This window comes from Medicago sativa, chromosome 8 (genome assembly GCF_051527215.1).
Source record: "Medicago sativa cultivar Bolivia chromosome 8, Bolivia_mono, whole genome shotgun sequence".
Taxonomy (NCBI): domain Eukaryota; kingdom Viridiplantae; phylum Streptophyta; class Magnoliopsida; order Fabales; family Fabaceae; genus Medicago; species Medicago sativa.
The window spans coordinates 17,277,502-17,294,313 of NC_140756.1; the positions used below are offsets into that span (position 1 = coordinate 17,277,502).

The 16,812-nt window shown below is 30.5% G+C and overlaps 2 protein-coding genes across 4 annotated transcripts; one reads left to right on the forward strand and one right to left on the reverse strand.

Annotated features, from left to right (window-relative positions):
• Positions 1 to 432: 432 nt before the first annotated feature.
• Positions 433 to 11,171, forward strand: LOC146897437 (putative L-gulonolactone oxidase 6). Its single transcript, XM_085734539.1, has 4 exons — positions 433 to 1,353; positions 7,129 to 7,384; positions 10,110 to 10,211; positions 10,320 to 11,171. Exons 1-4 carry the CDS (start codon positions 673 to 675, stop codon positions 11,024 to 11,026), a joined length of 1,746 nt encoding a protein of 581 aa, XP_085590665.1. The 5' UTR covers positions 433 to 672; the 3' UTR covers positions 11,027 to 11,171.
• A 1,236-nt stretch (positions 11,172 to 12,407) lies between these two features.
• On the reverse strand, positions 12,408 to 16,728 carry LOC146897438 (CBL-interacting serine/threonine-protein kinase 9-like). 3 transcript variants are annotated; one of them, XM_085734543.1, is made up of 14 exons: positions 16,275 to 16,728; positions 16,058 to 16,120; positions 15,853 to 15,924; positions 15,500 to 15,607; positions 15,343 to 15,417; positions 15,143 to 15,196; positions 14,927 to 15,052; positions 14,682 to 14,771; positions 14,410 to 14,529; positions 14,059 to 14,166; positions 13,770 to 13,886; positions 13,566 to 13,622; positions 12,941 to 13,015; positions 12,408 to 12,829 (listed from the first exon to the last, which is right to left on the reverse strand). In XM_085734543.1, exons 1-14 carry the CDS (start codon positions 16,455 to 16,457, stop codon positions 12,770 to 12,772), a joined length of 1,308 nt encoding a protein of 435 aa, XP_085590669.1. In that variant the 5' UTR covers positions 16,458 to 16,728; the 3' UTR covers positions 12,408 to 12,769. The 3 variants fall into 3 exon arrangements, with proteins under 3 accessions (XP_085590669.1, XP_085590670.1, XP_085590668.1); XM_085734544.1 differs by lacking the exon at positions 13,566 to 13,622; XM_085734542.1 differs by having other exon boundaries at positions 14,927 to 15,196.
• Between the last annotated feature and the right edge of the window lie 84 nt (positions 16,729 to 16,812).

The window sequence follows — 16,812 nt, forward strand, 5'->3', positions numbered from 1 at the left end:
GTAATATAAAATTGTTTTTAAATGGGGTTACACGATTTAATATTTATTGTTGCCAAAATTCTTTCTTGGTATGGGTTTTTAAGTCAAGTAGATTACAACCCATTTAAAATCTCTGAGCTAATAAGTGTTTTTTGCACTAGTGTGACCTATATTACAGGGGGTAAACACATATTAACCCTTGATTTTATTTTATTTTTTATTGTAAAAATAACTTATTCATAAGAGAAATGTTAGGAATACTTACTTAAGTTGGTTATTCAAACATGATATGAGTCCTTATTCCTTAACTATCTGGTCTTTAGTTCAATCCTTGTCCACATTGTAGAAAAGATATATATATTAGAAGATGTCAACATCTGAAATGAATCTCAATTACTTTAGAATAATAATTATTGCAATTGCGCATATAAATATTTTATAATTTAATTTAACAATAAAAAACATTAAATTGAACACAACTTTTCCTTTTGTTACACCACACTACAAAAATGCACTATTTAATAATAACCTTGATCTTGAGTTTATACTAAGCAACATCAATTAAAGCTCGGTCCCAAGTTTCCTTGTTCTCTACTCAATAAATAGGCAAACCAATTACATTACATACATACGCAAAACTCATGTTTTTTCTAAATTGGTCACACAAAAATTGAAGTTTCAAAATTTTCAACCATGTTGAAGGGTTTGTCACAAAAATCCTTCATTTCAATTCTTGTACTTATTTTTTTCTCTGTTGTACTATCTACACCCCCAGAGGATCCAATCAAATGTTCTAATTCACAGAACACAACATGCACAATCACCAACTCGTATGGAATGTTCCCTGATAGAACTATATGTAGAGCTTCACAAGTTTTTTATCCAACTTCTGAACAAGAACTAGTTTCAATGGTTGCATCAGCAAGTAGAAAAAGGACCAAAGTCAAAGTTGCTACACGTTATTCACACAGCGTACCAAAATTGGTATGTCCAGAAGATTCAAATGGGATATTAATAAGCACGAAATATCTCAACAAGGTAGTAAAAATTGATGTGGAAGAAAAAACAATAGCATTGGAGAGTGGTGTGACATTGAAGCAAATTATTAATGAAGCCTCAAAATATGGTTTGGCTTTACCATATACACCATATTGGTATGGTTTAACAATAGGTGGAATGATCGGAACTGGTGCTCATGGAAGCACATTGTGGGGAAAAGGTAGTGCTGTTCATGACTATGTTGTGGAGATAAGGATCGTTAGACCTTCGGATTCTGAAGATGGATATGCTAAAGTTGAGATTCTTAATGAACAAAACAATGAAGATTTTAATGCAGCTAAAGTATCACTTGGTGTGCTTGGTGTTATTTCACAGGTATGGTGTTAGAATTTTTTTTAGTTTTGGTTTTTTTGTTGAAATATGGTATTGATGCTTTTTTTTTGTTTGTATGTGTTGTTTTGTTTCTTTTTTTTTATATGCTTGGATCTGAATCCTCACATGCTTGGTGAACTGAAATTAGCTCCAACCAAATATGTCCTTCATTAAAAATCAGTAACCCAAATTTTTTGTAATGATTCATAAGTTGCGAATTGAATAAGTTTTCAATTCAGTTCTTGACTTGTAGGGTGTCAAATAATTTGTCAGCAGTCTTCTAAAAAAAAGATAATTTAGAGTAGAATTTTGGTCGAACCTAACTCATTTTTTATAAAACTGGTCTGTAAGATGAAAACTAATCACCACTATAACCATATTTTAATGTCATGTCTCATGAAGTATGAGATAGTGAGACTCTTAATACACACTTGTCACACCCAAAATTAAATATCTGAAACTTGACCCTAAATAATTTGATAATGGTGATATGATAAACGATAGTGGATGGTTCAACATATTTTAAATAGACTCTAATACTATTTTAGAATTTAAATTTAGCCTAACCCAACCCTTTCATAATATGTTTGTAAGGTGAGAATAGTCTTCAGAACTATTCATCACTAATGAACACACTTCTAGGCTATATCTAATATAGTGTGCAACTCTTAAAAATTTGACATTATAACTAATGATATTTCAAAGTCTTTTTTTTTTTTTTCTAAATTATTTCAAAGTCGTTTCTGAACTTAAAATTGGGTCGCAATGACAAACATGATAGTAAATTTTTCAATTATAAAAAGATAACTTCTGAGTTAAGCTAATTTTAGAAAGGTCAAATGCATTTAGAGGTCCTTTAAGTTTTTCGTTTTTTCCAAAGTGGCCCTTTAAGTTTCAAAAGTCTCAAACAAGTCCTTTTGGTTTTTGAATCGTTTCAAACAAGTCCTATTGTAGATAACATAGTTGGTAATTGCTTCCTTGAACTCATCTTTGGTACCAAATTTGACTCCTAACACCCACTTAAAATTAGTCATCTTTTTAGGTATGACAAATGGTGGATAATGTTCTTTGTTGCTATCATCTGAATCATCATCATCATCCTCTAAAATGACTTGTTTGAAACGATTCAAAAACTAAAAGGACTTGTTTGGGACTTTTGAAACTTAAAGGACTTGTTTGGGACTTTTGAAAAGGATCACTTTGGAAAAAACGAAAAACTTAAAGGACCTTTAGATGCATTTGACCTTTTAAAAACCATACTATTTGATTTACAACTTTGTAAAAAAAAGGTACACGATATATTGAACAAGTTGAAAGAGGAAAGTTCAGAAATGTGTTGTCATTACTATAAATGTACATGATATATTGAATTGAACAACTGGGAAATTCTTGTAATAATAGTGAAATAGACCAATAACCACCCAATAAATAACTTGACGTGAAAATTTCCTAAATGAAAATAAAAAATAAAACTTGACGTGAAAATTGACAAAGGGGATCATTTAATTAGCTTGTACAGTTTGTGGAAAAAAAAATGTTTATAATGTTACTCAATTACATGTATGTGTGGATGGGTCCTTATAGCTTGCATGAGTTGCATCTACAGAAAGAGAAAATTGTTCTTCTCTCTTTCAAAATTGTTCATTCCTTTAATCATGTTCAGTGTGAGTTAACTCACGCTCGATTTTTTTTAATGTGAGTTAACTCATGTTGGCCATTTTTCAGCGTGACTTAACTCAGATATACAATTTTAAGATCGGTAAATGAAAAAAACAAAAGGGAGAAGAGGAATTTCCATAAAAAGATTGGTCCAACTTATACCATTTTCATGGTTAGATTAGTCCATTAAATTATTTCGATGGATCCAAACAATACATACTTGCGAAAATTATGATTATGATTATGATGTGTAGGTTTTATTTTGAGAAAAACTATAACTTAAACTTTAATAAAATTAGTGCCATCCCAATTTTGTTAAAATCGGCTCTTAATCCAAACTTTGGTTAAAAATATTTAAAATTTGATTTTAACAAATAAAAACTGCATATAAGATGATTTCTTATTTGGGTTGTTTGTTTTTTTCTTGACTAGATTTATGATCGGTTGATTGTTTAGAATACTTATTCTTTATCAATAATGTTAGTGGTTTCTCAAACAAACAAAAAAATCAATAATGTTAGTGGCAATCATCCGTAAAATCTAAATCAAATGATAATATCAATATTATTAAGTTGAATATTCTTTGCAATTACCTAAATTCGAACACAGAACATATGGAATATTTAAGTAGTCTTTGTTACTCCGTCTACAAACAAACACGTATAATGAAGCCACCGGTCCGGCAAACCTACAATTTGTACCTTCTGAATAATTGCGGTGGAACATACATTTGGACATGAAATTTGCAAAATGAAACTTGGAACAAAACGTGCGAGAAGACATTTAATTAGTGTCCTTGGAAAATTGGTGATCAACAAGGCTTATGAAATATTCCTTAAAAAAAAAAAAACAAGGCTTATGAAATAAGTATTCTGAATGAAACTTGGAACAAAACGTACTATAAGACATTTAATTATTTGTGTCCCACTTTGGACAATTGGTTATCATCAAGGCTTATGAAATAAGTATTATGAATGACTTTATGTGCCTCTTATTCGTCTGTTGCAATAATAGGAACAAATAAATAAATTTTTCTTTAAAAAAAAAATAAATAAAATAAATACATTTGCATCTTATACTATTTTATCAGCAAATTGCTTGCAGAACAACAAAAAAGACAACAAACAATAACAAATATCAATACAATTGCACATGGATACAATAGAAATAATGCAAATGTGAGCTGCATTTTTGTCCAATAATACCTAAATTTTAATATTTTCTCTTCAAATCAGGACATTATTTATTTATCTTTTGGACCCCATGTATGAAAGGTCACATTAAATACTGTTTGAAAAAATAAACTATTAATTTTCCGTTTATTATTAAGGATCCTATATGAAGATACATATCACAACATTTCGGTTTAAGGGGACTGCTACTAAAGCAAATGTTTAGGTCCCCAAATTTTTTAGACCTTATTAGACCCCAAATTTTTTTCGCTTTAAATATATTTCTATAAGTCAAGTTCTTTTAAACATTTCCACGCCTAACTCGGTCAATTGTTAAGTGGAGAGTTGTAAACTTTTAGTTGATGTTGCAAATTTGATCCTAAAGGTAGCTACTTTATTGGTTATCTGTATCTTAAATTCTTTTTTCTTCAGCTTTCTATGAGAATATTATGTTATTTGTTGAAAATATATTAAGATATATTGTGTGCAACTATAATATGCTAAGATATGTTGTGTGCAACTAGAATATGCAAACGTAAAAAGCAATTCATATTCGTGTTAGAATTCAATATTATGCTTTGCAATTTCAAGGTTTTAGAATAGATAAATAATTTTCATGGTTTAAGAATAGGTAAATAATATATGTATTAAATATTGTTTTCAACATATATTATTAGTTAAACTAAATTTTGTTTTTAAAAAGTTCTTTCGCTAATGTGGTTGAGTCAAATGGAAGGAGCTAGACTTACAATCCGATGAATCAATATTCGAATAATGACTGAAAACGATACACGTATTTAGTGTATGACATGCCTAAAATAAAATTACACATTTAGTGTTCTTAATTTTTATGTTTTTTTGTTAACACACTTAAAAAATTTCAATTTAAAATTCGATATAGACCTATAAATACATTAGGCCGGTCCTAGATCACATATCAAAATTGTATTTTTTTTTTTACTAATTTTTGTCTCTGTATTCTACTTTATCGTTACCATTCTTAGTGTTCTTAATTTTTATGTTTTTTTGTTAACACACTTAAAAAATTTCAATTTAAAATTCGATATAGACCTATAAATACATTAGGCCGGTCCTAGATCACATATCAAAATTGTATTTTTTTTTTTTACTAATTTTTTGTCTCTGTATTCTACTTTATCGTTACCATTCTTATTAGTTTTTTTTTTTTTACGAATACCGTTCTTATTAGTTGATAAGTGAAGTAAGAGTATAATTTTATTGGATGTCCCTGAAGGGACCGTAAGAGTATAATTTTAAAAATAGAAGATAAATGAAAGAATATAACATCTTTTTAATTGAAATTGGAGTAAACTACATTCTCCTTCCGTTAGAGAAGGTTGAATTGCATTATTCTCCTTTTTTGTTGAAATATACGCTCTTGTCACCTTTTATGCTAAACAGATTAGAAAGAATTTTTCCTCCATTATAGAAACTTGAATTACATTAATATTTATCTATCATCTTATGTTAAAATCTACATTTTCTTTCATTATTGTTTTTAATTTCTAGTAATTAAGCGACGAAAATCTAACATGCAAAGTGTGAAGAAAATTGCTTTTTTGACATAGAATACTTCCTATTGACACATGGAAATGACCAAATTACCCCCAGCGGTAGTTAACTACCGTTGAGGACCCAACGGCAGTTAACTACCGTTGAGAACCCAACGGTAGTTAACTACCGCTCAATTCATTTCTTTCACTTTCTGTTCTCTCTATTCTCTCTCTGTCTTCTTTTCTTCTTCTTTTTATGGTTCAATTTATTGCATGAATTTAACAAACAGCTTCTAGGATTGAGAGTCCAATCCTTCAAATATTATTTGCTTTTCAATCCAACGTGATGGCCATTTTTGTGTTCTTCTTCATCTTCCCCCTCATGTTCTTCTTCATCTTCATCGACAACAATCCTTCAATCAAATTTATCAATAACAACAACAAATCCAGAAATTCATCAACAACAAAATCATCATCACCACAACACAATCCCAACAAATTTTTCAGAAATTCATCAACCCAAAAAATTAATTTTTTCAACTCCATTTTAAAACTCATAAATGTAAAATATCATTTCCAATTTCTTCATCTTCAAACTCATCTCTCCAAATCAAACACAACCAGAAAAATAATTCTTAAATTAATTGAAACTTTTTATTAATGAAAATTATAGCAAACCCAGGAGAAAAAACACACAATAAGTTCATAAAAAAACACAATAAAATGCATTCATCTTATCACAGTTTTAGAAATGGGTTGTGAAAATGGTGAGAAGAGGAACACGGATCTAAAAAGCTTCATCTCTCAATTTAAGATTTTGATTGACTACCGCTGAGAGTGGGGCAGCAAACAAAAGCAGTTTTCCAGCGGTAGTTAACTACCGCTGAGAGTCCAGCGGTAGTTAACTACCGGCGCTTTAATCAACGGTAGTTAACAACCGCTGAGGGCAAAAAGGTCATTTCCATGTGTCAATAGGAAGTATTCTATGTCAAAAAAGCAACCTTCAAGTGTGAAAATGGGAGTATTACAGGCCCATTTTGATATAATCAAAGTCCAAATGCATATTTTTATATATCTTTATTTACAATATCATTAGTATGTAGTTTTAAACTCTATAAATATTAAACAATATCTTTCAAAAAAAAAATATTAAACAATACAAAATTACATTTTTGTAAAAATTACTAAAGTGTACTACATAATTAATTATTAAAGGAGATTGTTGTAATTGAAGCATCTTTTAAAAAATGATGTATAATTTACTCTAGACTTTTATTTCTCAAGGATTGGAAGTGTATATTTTTACATAGGAGAGAATCGAAGTAAAACTCAACTTATATCTGATCGTAATTTACACTTAAAATTACTAACTCTTTAAACATATAATATTTCAAGGCTTAATCATGATGATTTCTAATCACTTGAATTTGTAGGTTACTCTAAAGCTAGAACCCATGTTCAAGCGATCCATTACATATGTGGCAAAAAGTGATTCAGATTTGGGAGATCAAGTGGTGAGTTTTGGGCATGAACATGAGTTTGCAGATATATCGTGGTACCCAAGTCAACACAAAGCTATATATCGAGTTGATGATCGTGTTCCTATAAATACATCTGGCAATGGTCTCTATGATTTTATCCCCTTTCGTCCCACTCCTTCCATTGCACTGGCTGCCATAAGAGTTACAGGTGAGCTTAATTAACTTTTTTCTGTTCATGTATTTTATTTTCTGTGAAATTGTTCTGTTCAAAGTTATATACTCCAATATCTTTAAATTATTTTATAATCTTTAAACATGCATTTAAATTAAGAAAATTTGTATTGAGTTTAGAACCAAGTAATAGTTTACTTCCCTTTGAAAAAAATTGTCTAAGATACACAAGTAAAATGATCTTACACTATGCATAAATGTCTTTTTCGTCATTCGATTGATAAGTCACATCATATCTCATTTGTTTTAATGGTGGAATTTATTGATCCAATGGTAAAAACTATCGGGTTCATAATACAAGACTTGTCTAACTTGTGCAGCACAAAATTAACCTAAAAAATTACAAATTGTGTAACACTTCATGGATCTGTTATGAATTGAGTAAACAAAATTTTGGTTATTGTATGTGTCAAACTCTATCATTATAGTCATTTAATTTATTAAAATTATAAAAACGTCCCAAGATAAGTTCTTTTTAGTGAGTTAATTTTTTTAGGACAATTTTTAGTGAGTTAATTTGATCGTCTCAAACTTGTATATATGTATTTCGTAAGTTAGTTTGATTTTTAAATTTGTCTTTCGTTAGTTAGCTTAATTCATAAAATTATTAACTAAAAACACACTCAAAAATACATTTTACAAAGTCAATAGATTTAAAAACTACAGTGATATTGACTCGGATATTTATAGATCAAAATAACTTTTTACTCATTTTAAATTATTAAAAAAAATTGAGACTTGATTAAATATTGTTTTAGTTCACAAACTTTTTGAATTCAATAATTCAATAATCTACTTATATCTTGAAAAAATTACATTAAATTTTTTATTTTTAAATTTTCTTTTTTCTTGTGTAAGATTTAAGAAAATGGAATATTAATAAGATTTTTATTTGAATTTTAATATCATTTTTTTATTTGTACATTTGGTACTTTGTTTTTAATAGAAAGCCCTTTTTTGTTAAAATATTATCCTTGTCTTTGTTTATGTTTTGAGTTGGAACAAATTACTATAATTCGACCTCGCCTACGTATCAATCGACATTTTTCACAAATTTTTTCGAACAGAGGCTCCAATTTTTCGAAAAAAAAAATTAGGAAATTCCTAACATCATTTTTTTCTAAAAAGAAAAAAAGGAAAATTCATAACAATTTTTTTGGTTTCAAAAATTTGCTTAAGAAACTTACGGACTTTTATATATAAGATAAGACATGTTAAATATTTTTTCAAAAAAAGAAAATAACACAAAAAAAAAATTACAAAATTCATTAAAAAAAAAATTTGGCTCCAAAAATTTGTTTAAGAGATTTTCGAACTTTTCTATATAAGATTGTTAACATCATTTTTTAAAAAAGAAAAATGTAAAACATATAGGAAATTTGTAACAACTTTTTTGACTCCAAAAATTTGCTTAAGAGACTTAAGAACTTTTATATATAAGATAAGATGTTTTAAATCTATGCAAATTAGCTTCGGAAGGTGATGATAATGGTGCATCTTATGGGCAAGTGTATGCACTAAACGTTGATGATGTTATTGTAAGAAGTCAAACAAGCACACCGAAATTGACATTAAGAAGAAACGAACCTGATATTTTAAGAGGAACACATTCAAAGGTCCCAAGCAAACACCAACAAAATAAGGTTGGTGACGTTGACGATGACTACACGTCGTTCAACAAGCTTTGGAAGGTGTTTCAACTAGTTTTAACTAAGGGAACATGAGTTAAAGGTCTGGGTACAAACACGGACAAAGGAAAAAAAAATATTAATTTAACAAACTAACTACTAACCTTTTTCATTGAAAAGAAAAAAAAAACATGGGAAGGTGGATAAAGAAGATGAGGAATAGATCCGATGAAGAAGTTTGTGTACTATGTATATTTTTCTAAGAAGCATATTTTCTTGTTTCAATTATTATACATTTTGGATAATATTATGTTTTATATATTTTTAATGAAGCATATTTTCTTGTTTCAATTATTATACATTTTGGATAATATTATGTTTTATATATTTTTAATTCATCCCCTATGCAGTTAAAATTATTTATTTTTGTTAAGGGAACAACTATGACTATTTTAAGCTTTTATATTATTAAGGGATTAGTTAACATTTTTTTTTATTCTTGCTCATATTAGTTAACAATTTTTGGCATTTTGATTATTTTATTTAAATATATAACAAAAATAACAATCATATTTATATTTGACTTATTTATATGTTTAGTCCATGTAAATAAGGGTCACTTGAGTTTTGGTCTCTGTATTTATAAGAAGAAGCGGAGGAAGAGGAAGAGGGGAGAGAGAGAGAGAGATAGAGAGAGTATTTTTCATAAAAAGATAAAGAAGAAGATGAACTTGAGGGTATTTTTATCATTTTGCACTTGTTTGAAACCCCTAGGGGCATTTTCGTTAATCCATCCTTTATTTATGTAACTCAAAAGCTGTATTACCTAATCACCTATTAATCATATCATTTTGCACTTGCTTGAAACCCCCGGTGAAAGTGATGAAATTATTGAAACTTTCACTTTCAATAAATTCAATTATTGAAATTATTTGTGCGCCATTAATCATTTTTTTTTTAGGGATTGTGTGCCATTAATCATATCATGTTCTTATTAGTCATGGCTAGAGAAAAACAACATTAAAATTTAATTTAATGTTGCTGACATTTTTTGTGTTATTGTTGGGGTTGAAGAGGATCTTGATGAATTCACTGGTAATGTTGATGGAAAGTGCAGAGTTGCAAAATTAACAACAAATATTCTCTTCAAATCTGCTTATGGGCTTACGAATAATGGTACTCTATGACTCAAACTATAATAGTATTAGTGTTAACTTCATTCTATTAAAAAAATCCAATTTCATAAGCTAAAGTTTTTAATTTCTAAAATTTGTATGCTTGTAGGTATAATCTTCACCGGATACCCTGTAATTGGATTTCATAATCGTCTTCAATCTTCTGGATCATGCTTAGATAGTCTTCAAGATGCAAAGATAACAACATGTGCTTGGGACTCAAGAATAAAAGGAGAGTTCTTTCAACAATCCACATTTAGAGTTAGTTTATCTAAAGTGAAAAACTTTATTGAAGATATACAAAAACTAGTCCAACTAGTGCCAAAGGGTTTATGTGGAATCGAGCAATACAATGGAATTCTAATGCGTTATGTGACGGCTTCAAGTGCTTACTTAGGCAACCAAGAGGATGCATTAGACTTTGATATCACATATTACCGTAGCAAAGATCCAATGGCTCCTAGGGTTTATGAAGACATTCTTGAAGAAATTGAACAAATTGGAATTTTCAAGTATGGAGGGTTACCTCATTGGGGTAAGAATAGAAATTTGGCATTTGAAGGAGTTTTCAAGAAGTACAAAGATATTGAGAAATTTTTGAAGGCTAAAGAGAAATATGATTCACAAGGGCTTTTCTCAAGTACATGGACGGATCAAGTGCTTGGAATAAAAGAAGGTGTGACAATATTGAAAAATGGGTGTGCATTAGAAGGTTTGTGTATTTGTTCAGAAGATATTCATTGCAATCCAAGTAAAGGGTACTTTTGTAGACCGGGCAAAATTTACAAGGAGGCAAGAGTTTGTTCTCGTGTGTGATTCAATTGGGGTGCTAAGATTTAAAATAAACAATGGTAATTTTTTTTGAAGAAAAATAAACAATGGCCGAATAATTTGTGCGTGATTATTTATACTCTAATGGGAGGATTTAAGTTTTAATGTTCTAATTCGTATTCAGTTTGTATAGCTTAGTTTTTAAATGAAAAAATAGTTTGAAATAGACCACTTTTGAATGGTAAAATGGTTTAAAATAGACCAAATTTTTTAATAATAAAAAAATAGTTGAGATTGATCAGTTTTTATAATTGAAAAAATGGTCGAAATATGCTCAATTTTGAATATAAAGATGGAAAAATTCTTAATCATTTTAATTGGGCCATAAAATCCAAACCGGCAAAGAAATTGGCCCAACTCGTAATAAACTGAAATGACCCGCCCAAAATAACCCTATTGACCCCAACCCATATTTTTTCCCTTTTTTTAATAAAAATTTAGTTTGGCGACATAGGATGGAGGTTCCTCGGGGTATCATCTTAGTTGGAATATCAATGGTTCCTCTTGATGTCTAAAAAAACATGTTCCAAAACAAGTAAAAAGGGGGAAATGTGAAATAAAGGAAACAACTTACAATTTTGTCAAATAGTTCTCCTCCATTAACCAACTCCAAGACAGTGTAAATCTTTGTTTTGCTTGCCATCACCTAAGCTTAAACAGAGAACAATTAATGTAGTTTTTTCACGGTGCATCCTTTTCCAATTGGCTTTCTTACAATAACAAAAAAAACAGTAATAATATAGCCCAAAAAATTCTCTTGCATAGATAACAGCAAGGTACCTCAAATATTTTGATAATGTTTGGAAGCTCATTAACCATTTGAATACAATTGCTTGGTTATTATATATTATGCTTTCTTCACAAACCAAAAAATAAAAATTATATATGTACATTGAATAATAAACTAGATATTGTGTTTTCTTTTTAAAAAAAGCTTAGGTGAGTTAGACTCCAAATGATCATTAGGGTCAGGGTAGACCTCAATGTTCAACGAACGCTCACAAAGGTACTTACCGATCACACATCAAAAAAGTTCTCACATAGTTGAACCCGTATTCTTACGGATGAGTTAACTCCTTAACGACTAAACCAACCTTTATTGGTAACTAAAATATAAATCAAATTCAAATGATGAAATTGCCCGTGTGACATAACTTTATATGCTTAAAAAATGTTAACTTCAACTTTAAATAAATGCCCCAATTTGCAATGGATTATAATAAGATGCAAGTTTTTCTTATGCTGCACATCAAACTAGTTCTAAGCTTAATGAAACAGTCCTATTTATACAGATTCATTGCCAAATGAAATATATGCCTCAAGTTCTGAGCCAGACTCTTCAAAGGATACTATTATGACTAAAAGATAGAGAGGGGAAAATAATACTGTTTTTTATTAAATGGAATTTTAAACAGAAGTTACACTCCTGGGTGTAACCATGGAGGAACAACAATGAAATGATAAAGGTGGAAAAGAAAGAAGCTTCTCAGAGAGAGAAGTACTCTGAGAGGGTCCAGAAAGAGAGGAGAGATATCAAATATTCTACACTCATTCCTTATAACCCTTCAGCCTAGTACTACGAAACTTCCTACGCTCACTACGTCTTACTTCCGTATTTCCCGGATCCATGACAGAATTATCTTCCTTTCCTTCATTCTGTCATGCTAACTCATCATTTTGTGGGGCCTGTTCAATGATTGGAGGCCTCTCAGATACCTTACTACTTCGTTATTTTTTGTCAGTGTTCCACACTATGTCTTGCAACCCTGATGAAAAGATTTTGTAGAACTGCATATAAAACAATGAATAAGATGTTAAAAAGATTTATATGCCTATAAATAGATTTATATTTCTTTTGCCCAAAAAATTAAATTGAGAATCAAAATAATTTTCACATGCCTTGTGAAACTCTAGTGTGTCGCCGCCTGTTTTTCGCAGCTCCACCATATGCAAGGAAGGAGCAACTTCGAAAACCTGTAACCATGAAAAAACAAATGGGAAGAAACCAATGAGAATGTAGTTGATATCATGGTAACAATTTCAGATTATTTTTTAAAACCTTTGGTAAAACGAAGAGTTTAGCGTGGCGAAACAAAATCCATGCCTCAAAAATCAAAACTAGCTCACAAGAATAGAGTCATGCGATATGGATTCATTGCGGTTGGGATATCACCGCATTCACACAGACATTGCATTGCTGACAGTCGGATTCAGATCAGACAGTTCACAAAATATGCTGATTTGGATTATTATTTTTAAATCTAAAATATCAAACTTGAAAATCGGATCACCCGATTTGGGTCCAACTGTCATCGATGTGCTGATTGTATGAATTCATGGTATCCTGACTGTAGGTAATCTTGATCCTAAATCAAGCCAAGTACAATTGATGACCAAAAATAGTGAATAATCTATGATAACAATTAGATGAAAGAGACAACATAAGAAAATTGGAATTACCATTCTTTGCCATAAACATTTAACAATTTTTTGCCTAACTAAACATATAGGAATGAATGAGTACCTCAGTAGCCACTGAAAGGTGACCCTTCCTTCCACTTTTATCACCCTGCAACTTCATCTGCAGAATTTGAATGTAGATAAGATCAAGTACTATATAACATTGACAATTTAAAACTTTAATCCTTCTTTGCAGTGATTAATCACACAACTCAGATGTCTTAACAAATAGGAAAATCAAGACTAGTGCTTGTTGTAAATCTGTTACCTTGTAATTGCGCTTGTGAACATTAAATCCGAGAGGTTTGGCAGCCTCCTCAATCTTAGAAATAATTTCATTTGCAGGACGCTGTGAAGTGAAATGTGTTTCGCGCTTTACAACCCCCTAGGTGTCAATGAGATCAAATTAAATGGAGAAACAAGCATAATTAGCTAGAAAGAATAATCATAACCATCGATATTTTGTTATCTAATTACTACTAAAATGGAATCGAATATATTTTGCAACGCATACTACTTTAAAATGTTGAATAGCACATACTAATTTTTTCACACACCTTTTCCTTCTCAAACAAATTGCCAAGATTGAAGCTATCCGATCTAGAAATAAGCTCAAAAGCATTCATTGACACCGGTTTCTCTTTGGTCTCCGTCACAAGATTTTCCTACATATCGAAGAAAAGTTATTGATTAGTTGTATCCAAGGTTTTACATTGCTTCTGCAATCACATTGCGATACTTAATATTGGGAAATATTATGGTTAAAGACGGTTAATGAGGCCACATCGCGATTGCAATACAATCACGGAGACATCAAAAAGCCTTTGTTGTATCTATGTGCATTGTGTTCCTATAATTTATGCAAGATATTTAATAGACCTATTGGGAAAAAACGCAACAGACAGTACCTTGGAATCATTGAAAGCAGCAGCAACATCATCTACATTGACATCTTCCTCGGTAAAAAATGCCGGCTTGTATCCTTTTTTGAACCATTCATGTTCCAAGATTTCAGGAATCTTTATCCTCTACACAAAACAAACCAATACATAATAATACATAACCACTAATATAACAATCGCTTATGCTATGAAAACTTCATTAAGCTGAACAATGCCAAGTAGGGAAAAGAGCACATGTAAAGCTGTAAAAGTAAGAAAGCTTTCGGTTAAAAACTCACCGTTATAGGGTTCGGGTTAAGTATAGACTTGAGCAGTTTCTTTGCCCCAGGCGAAAACCAAGACGGAAATTTGAAATCAGCTCTACCAATCTGAAATATATGACATGATTTTCACCCAAAAAAACATAATAACATGAGTAACTTCTGTTTCACTTTTTATTCTTTTGGATTACTATATATATATATATATATATATATATATATATATATATATATATATATATATATATTATGAAAGTACTCACTCTTCTATACAGTGAAATTAGATTTGGCTCGTCGAACGGCAAGTACCCGGCCATAAGTACAAAGAGAATGACTCCACATGACCAAATATCAGATGAAGAACCAACATAACCTCTATCATTAAGCACCTGATACAGAAGGATACACCAAATAACATTTACTTTAGTTTGAGAAAACAAAATGAGTCTTTCATTTGATCCACAAAGAAATAGTACTACCTCAGGAGCAACGTAATTCGGTGTTCCGCATGCTGTGCGGAGAAGTTCATCCTCCTGTAATAAATATATATGAATTTAACAAAGGTGAGTCCTAAGGTTATGCAAATGTAACACTCATCTACTAGGTCAAAGTATAATCCAAAACCAAATTATTTAAGATAATTGAATCAAATAATTATTTGGGATTAATATAATCATACCTGCTGTGAGTATGTACTTAATCCAAAATCTGAAATTTTAAGAACACCATTTGTGTCTAAAAGAAGATTCTCTGGCTACAAAAAAAGAGTAAAAATAGTTTATTCATGTTCAAAACTAACTACAGAGGAAACAAGAGGATTATGGAAGTTGATAGACCTTCAAATCTCTGTGATACACTCCTCTACTATGGCAGTAATCAACTGCATTGATTAGTTGTTGGAAATAACTTCTTGCTTCATCCTCTTTAAGTTTCCCATTTGTAGCCTATAAATTAATTTACCAATTAACCTTAGAATTCTTGACATCTAGTCAACTAGATGCATGATCCAAGAAATACTTCATGAATAATGAGCTATGGAACACAATCACGTACACAGGTCACGACACTGACACATATAATAATTTTAAAACATGGAACTGACGCGTGTCTGATACTAAGCACGCATTCAGTCTGAAGTATGAGTGCTACATAGATGCCGAGGAAATGTGAAATAAAGGAAACAACTTACAATTTTGTCAAATAGTTCTCCTCCATTAACCAACTCCAAAACAATGTAAATCTTTGTTTTGCTTGCCATCACCTGAGCTTAAACAGAGAACAATCAATGTAGGTTTTTCACAGTGCATCCTTTTCCAATTGATTTTCTTACAACAACAAAAAAACAGTAATAATATAACCCAAAAAATTCTCTTGCATAGATAACAGCAAGGTACCTCAAATATTTTGATAACGTTTGGATGATTAATCATCTTCATAGCTGAAATTTCTCTATTCAGCTGCCAAATTCAAATTCAACAGGAAAAAAAAATTAAAGATCAATGTCGGAAAAAAATAGCGGGTAATTGATGAATTCTATCATTCTATCACAATTGATGAATTTGAATTTATAACTGATAACGAATAAGATAAGCAATAACGATAAAAGTGTACCTGATCCGTCATCTTGTGTTTCAGTACATGATTACGATCAAGAATTTTGATGGCAACATAATCTCCATTTTCAACATTCTTAGCCAACTTCACCTTAGCAAAACTTCCTTCACCAATTGTTTTTCCCAGCTCGTACTTTCCTACTCTAGTACGAGGTACTTGTGTTACCTTATTACTCATCATGTACAACAATTCTGTACTTTCCTTTCTCTCTATGAATTCCACAAAATCAACGTTCGAAACAAATACCTTTATTTTCAGTCAAGTTTCGTTACTTTTAAGTACTTGACACAAATTCAGTGTTAGAGTGATGATATTTGTACATCCCAACTTTGATAACAACCTTGTTTTTCTCGAGAAAGCTGTTCAAAAATTGTCACAAAATGATGGTTGTACAAATATCATTTCTCATATGTGTTTAAGATAGTGTTTTAAGGTAATGACGAATGAGGATGGAAAAAGAGATATAGATGAAATATAGTATGATATATAGAATGATCGAATACTTGTTTCAAACGTGTGGGGTCAAGAGGAAGGT

Excerpts from the sequence above, each read along its gene's own strand:
- LOC146897437 (XM_085734539.1), top strand. The coding sequence starts at position 673 with ATGTTGAAGGGTTTGTCACAAAAATCCTTCATTTCAATTCTTGTACTT. Across the intron at positions 1,354-7,128 it reads TGCTTGGTGTTATTTCACAG|GTTACTCTAAAGCTAGAACC; the intron begins GTATGGTGTTAG and ends TTGAATTTGTAG. Across the intron at positions 10,212-10,319 it reads TTATGGGCTTACGAATAATG|GTATAATCTTCACCGGATAC; the intron begins GTACTCTATGAC and ends GTATGCTTGTAG.
- LOC146897438 (XM_085734542.1), bottom strand. The coding sequence starts at position 16,457 with ATGATGAGTAATAAGGTAACACAAGTACCTCGTACTAGAGTAGGAAAG. Across the intron at positions 14,530-14,681 it reads TTAACCCGAACCCTATAACG|AGGATAAAGATTCCTGAAAT; the intron begins GTGAGTTTTTAA and ends TGTTTTGTGTAG. Across the intron at positions 13,016-13,565 it reads ACCTTTCAGTGGCTACTGAG|GTTTTCGAAGTTGCTCCTTC; the intron begins GTACTCATTCAT and ends TCATGGTTACAG.